Below are 4,374 nucleotides of genomic sequence, written 5' to 3'. Positions count from 1 at the left end.
CTTCTAGCATCCTTTAAAAATAGATCCCAGCATCACCTGCACAGGGCTAAACTGTGTTGTTGCAACCTTAACACACAGTGAAATCAGTTCATTTTAAAATTAAACTTGCTGATGTAACAAATAGCGTGATGCTGAGGTGGGTAGATATACAGTAAGAAAAATCCCAAATGACACTTCTTATTTTAACAGTAAACTTCTCTGTCTTTCACAGTAACATTCCAAATGGGCACTGGAGGGTCCTACAGCTAAACGCCGGCAAAGATGTCTTGGGAGGGATTAATGTAAAATGAAGGCATGGCCAGTCACCCTCCCTCACAACATCCCTTTCACTTCCATACACACCCAACCCAGATGTGTTTGCTGCTAGTTTGGTCATCATGGATTAAAAAAAGACAGCGAGATGAAGACTGGTCGAGCCAGTAGTAGATCTCTGTTAATTCGTGCCAGGCGGCAGCAGGGGCAACAGCCCAGTTGCTGGCTGCTCTTCGAACAAACCAAAGCCATCATTCCAGCAAGGAGGTTACCACAGACCCCTGCCATAAAAGGAGTAGATTGCTCTTAAAATCTTACTGATGTGATGGCAAATGTAAGAATGACTAAATAAGAAACAGCTCACTTGGCTGATTTTGTATGTTGGCCCCTACTGTTACTGAAAAAAAAAAATCCCTCTTAACAACCCAGAGAAAAATAAAAACCATCTGAGTATCTTTTCTTAGATGGCTAGTTTTCACATTCCCCTTCAAGACGGTCTGGTTTGCTGTTGGTTCCCCTCTTGGCCTGAAACTGGCCCTGAGGTACCGAACTGGGGATGAGGGACAAGTGTAGGTTGCTGCTAAACCTTCAGCTGGAAAACCACCCTCACAGAGATGGAGTTTGCACCTCCCTAAATAGCAGGCTGGTATTCAAGCAGAAAAAAATGAAAAAGTGGCTTTCATAAGCTACCAATGGCAAACCGGTGTATGCTAGCAGGCTGAGTCTGGCCTTAGTGTAATTGAAGTGGAATCAGATACAGTTTTTCAGAGCCAAAATCTCGCTAACAAGCCTGCTTTGGAGACCCATCAAGTTTATAACAAAGCAGCAGCCTCCAATGTGCGGGAGGGTACGACGCCTCACAGGTTTTTTTCCATAGGGAAAATGATGTTGGAGAAAGAAGGAGAACAACATCATTTTGAACTTCTGAGGAAGTTCTTCTTGCCTCTCCCTCACAAATCACCACACCTTTGGGGACATTTGATGTGATCAGAAAGAGCGGATGTTCTTAAAAATAAGGAATCTTAGATTTACGGTCTGGAGGTATATCAGGTATTTCCCAACTCCTTTGAAAAAGGGTAAGAAAGGTAACTTGCTTCCACCTTTTCTGTCTTTAGTTTCACACATACGTGTCCAAACAGAGGCAGAGTCTGCTATGCAAAAGTTGAAAGTTTAAGGTTTCTTAGAAAAATACTTGATCTTTGATAGCATTGCATATTTTAGTCATCCGGTTAAAATGTTTCTTAGCAGTTTTATTCAAATTCATGATTTGTTAATAACTTCTTCATGCCATCTTTGTAGTTATCATACTTGTACACGGAGAATAAGCACCCGTGATGGAAGGGTATCTTACTGAGACACAGAGAGCCTGTTCAGGAAACATCACCTGCTTGTATGGGAAAGTCACAGAAGCGATGCCATGATTTTACAGCTTCAGCAGATGTCCCAAGTTCCCTCTTTCTCCCCTGGGGATGTGCGAAGAAGAGAAATCCAAAAGTCATCAACTAAATGGGCCACAAACCAAGCCTTATAATCATGAGCAGTTTCACTGGCATCACCTCTACTCTAAATGATGCACTGTTACTCCTTCCGCTGCCACACGTGCAGATTCAAGAAGCTCTAATCGAATCGTTTGTTTTCAATGGTCCAGTTTATGAAGAAATCCCTGAGTTTATACATAGCATCAAGTTCTTTTCTAACAAGGAGGAAAACTGACACAGCATGATGTTGTGTATTTCTTGGACTGCAAACTCTCATAATGATAATAATCTTCCACATTAATGGACAAAATAATGCTGTAAAATTCAACATCTATTGTGCTATGCTTTGCAGGGGTTTGAAACAGAAGAGTTCAAATTCAAAGCATCTGCAGGTAGATTGAGTCTATTTTCTTGGGGAGTGGGGAATACACTGGAGTAAAAAGCCATCATTCACCTTAGCCGGTCCCTTTCAGAAGTATGGAATGGGATCAAGACTTTAGACAACCTAATCAGAGAAGGAGTGGTGGGAAGACAGGAAACTGATAGCAGTGTGTAGGTATGTCTTCTAACAAGGGACTGTGGAATTGGTAACAGAGTGGTACCACTGTGACCCACACAAAGATGGCAGCACTTGTCTCACTTGGTTGATCACAGTCTGGTGGTTCTTGATTGCACACTTTGATATTTTCCTCCAGTTTGCACTTTAACATCGATTCACAGAAGTAGTGGCAAGCATCTTTACTCAGAAAGGTACCTAAAATCACTCTCCACGGGGCTGAGTGCTCCAAGGAAGTTGAAAGTGCCTTCATGTCCACTGAAGAACATTTTTACATCAATACCAACTCTAAGAAAGTGCAATTGTACCCGTCGGAGAGTTAGCCAAGCAACACTCCAACCTTCCATGGAAAAACTAAAAATACATAGCCTCTAATCATTTGGGCATTGGATTGTGGTAAGGTCCTGCCTTGTTCCTTAATTGAAGGCTCCTGCTCCCTGAAGAATTAATTCAGTCAGAATTACTCTACTTCTTCCTGATCCAGTGAATTCAAGGCCTTCTCCTGTAAAACAGAAAGAAAACTTACAATTCTTAAAGCAATGAGTACCCTTATCCTAATTGTGACTCTGCTGAGGCCAGTAGGATTTCCCGACCTCGCATGCTATTCCAGTGGTCACAGGCTGCACAGCTGCTGAATGTTTCCCTTCACTTCATGCAGCACAAAAGGACTAGGATCTCCAGTACAAATGCCTCCCAGCAAATCCAGGTAAACGAGCTATGAAGGGTCATTTTTGCAGCCCCACTGCTGGCAAAAGAGCACCTTGCACAACTGACTTTGAAAGAGGGGTATGAACAGAAGCAGATGCCTTTGTGTGCAGGGAAGGTGGAAGCATAGCACACCACCAGGGCAGACGGTATGAACTGCTGAACTACGATGCTGTCCCCAAAACCTGCCAAGACCACACTTCTAGGGAGAAGTACAGGATTAGGGCAAGCGTGAATTTTCCTGCTGTTTCCCCAAGCCTTCAGCTTTCATGATGGAGAGACTGCGTGCCAAGAATGGTGTTTTATACTTAACAACCCTCCACAAATGTCTCCTACTGATTTTTGGACCTATGTGAATAAAAAACCTGCAGCATAGAAAATGTCTTGTAATTCCACAGCTGGAGCACACGCTGTGTTAAAGACTATGCGGTTTGGTTTGGTAGTTCAGTGAAAGACTGCTACGTCAAGGTTCCTTTAGGCTATGCACAAGTCGAGGGAGGCAGTACGCATACCCAGCCACCCTGGTCCTGAATCCACGGCTTGAAGTGTTCTCGGAGGTACATTGATCCAAAGCCCAAGACCACGTTCATAGGATGGTTGTCCACAGTGGTAAGTCTGGTGGCAACTTCCATTGTAAGGGCAACTTTTGTGCATTGTACTTGCTCTCCCGGCTCACTGGTTGAATCTGCTGAGATATCCTCCAGGAATAGATCAGTGATCCTCTTGAAGAATGTGTAGGACAGCATGCCTTTAAAATGCTGATAGAAAGCCCTGTCGTTTTTGATCTGAAAGTGAGAATAGGGATTGGTTAAATTGAGCATCTTTTGCTGGAATTGCTTGCCCTATCTCATTGGTAATACGTGTGATATAGTCTAACTGTGGTGGTGAATGCAGGAGATGGCTCACAAATCCCACACCTTGCTGCAAAGCTGCTTCTTCAGGCTCTGGAGGTGGCTCTATGTTTTATCCTTAAAAAAAAATCTTCAGGTTTTTGCACTTAATCAGAGAAGCAGAGAGAGAGAAAGCAAAACGAGTGTGACATTGATGTTGAGACCTGCAGGTGAGGAGACATGGAAATAGAGGAGCAGTGGGAAGTTGACAGCACAGGCAAGGTTATGAGAAGCATGGCAACAGCGGCCATGTTAAGCTCCATTTCATCAGTTATGCTCTTTGTGATGCTTCTTACTGTACCTGGGTACCTCTCCGCTGCAGGAGCTGAGCATGCCCTCCACGTGGGAATGTATCTTTATAGAGCGGAAGGGGCAGCTAAAGAAGGGAGTAAAGGGAACAGGTACCTATACTCGGAAAAGAGAAAACATCCACTCCATCTAATGGACTCAGGCAGGAGTTCTTGTACAGCTTTTGGGCAGGTCTTTCAAAATG

General features: G+C 43.7%; 1 protein-coding gene across 1 annotated transcript in view; it reads right to left on the bottom strand.

Annotated features, from left to right (window-relative positions):
- Positions 1-2,746: 2,746 nt before the first annotated feature.
- Positions 2,747-4,374, bottom strand: part of BCL2L14 (BCL2-like 14 (apoptosis facilitator)) — a 6,220-nt gene continuing 4,592 nt past the window's right edge. The window contains exons 4-5 of the mRNA XM_010157439.1: positions 3,504-3,776; positions 2,747-2,788 (exon numbers count right to left, since the gene is read on the bottom strand). Coding sequence (XP_010155741.1) covers positions 2,747-2,788; positions 3,504-3,776 — 315 coding nt within the window. The remainder of the gene's footprint in view (positions 2,789-3,503; positions 3,777-4,374) is intronic.

This window comes from Eurypyga helias, unplaced genomic scaffold, assembly GCF_000690775.1.
Source record: "Eurypyga helias isolate BGI_N326 unplaced genomic scaffold, ASM69077v1 scaffold8168, whole genome shotgun sequence".
NCBI classification, from domain to species: Eukaryota; Metazoa; Chordata; class Aves; order Eurypygiformes; family Eurypygidae; genus Eurypyga; species Eurypyga helias.
Note: the sequence above shows the minus strand (reverse complement) of the source record. Positions and strands in the feature narration are given on the sequence as shown.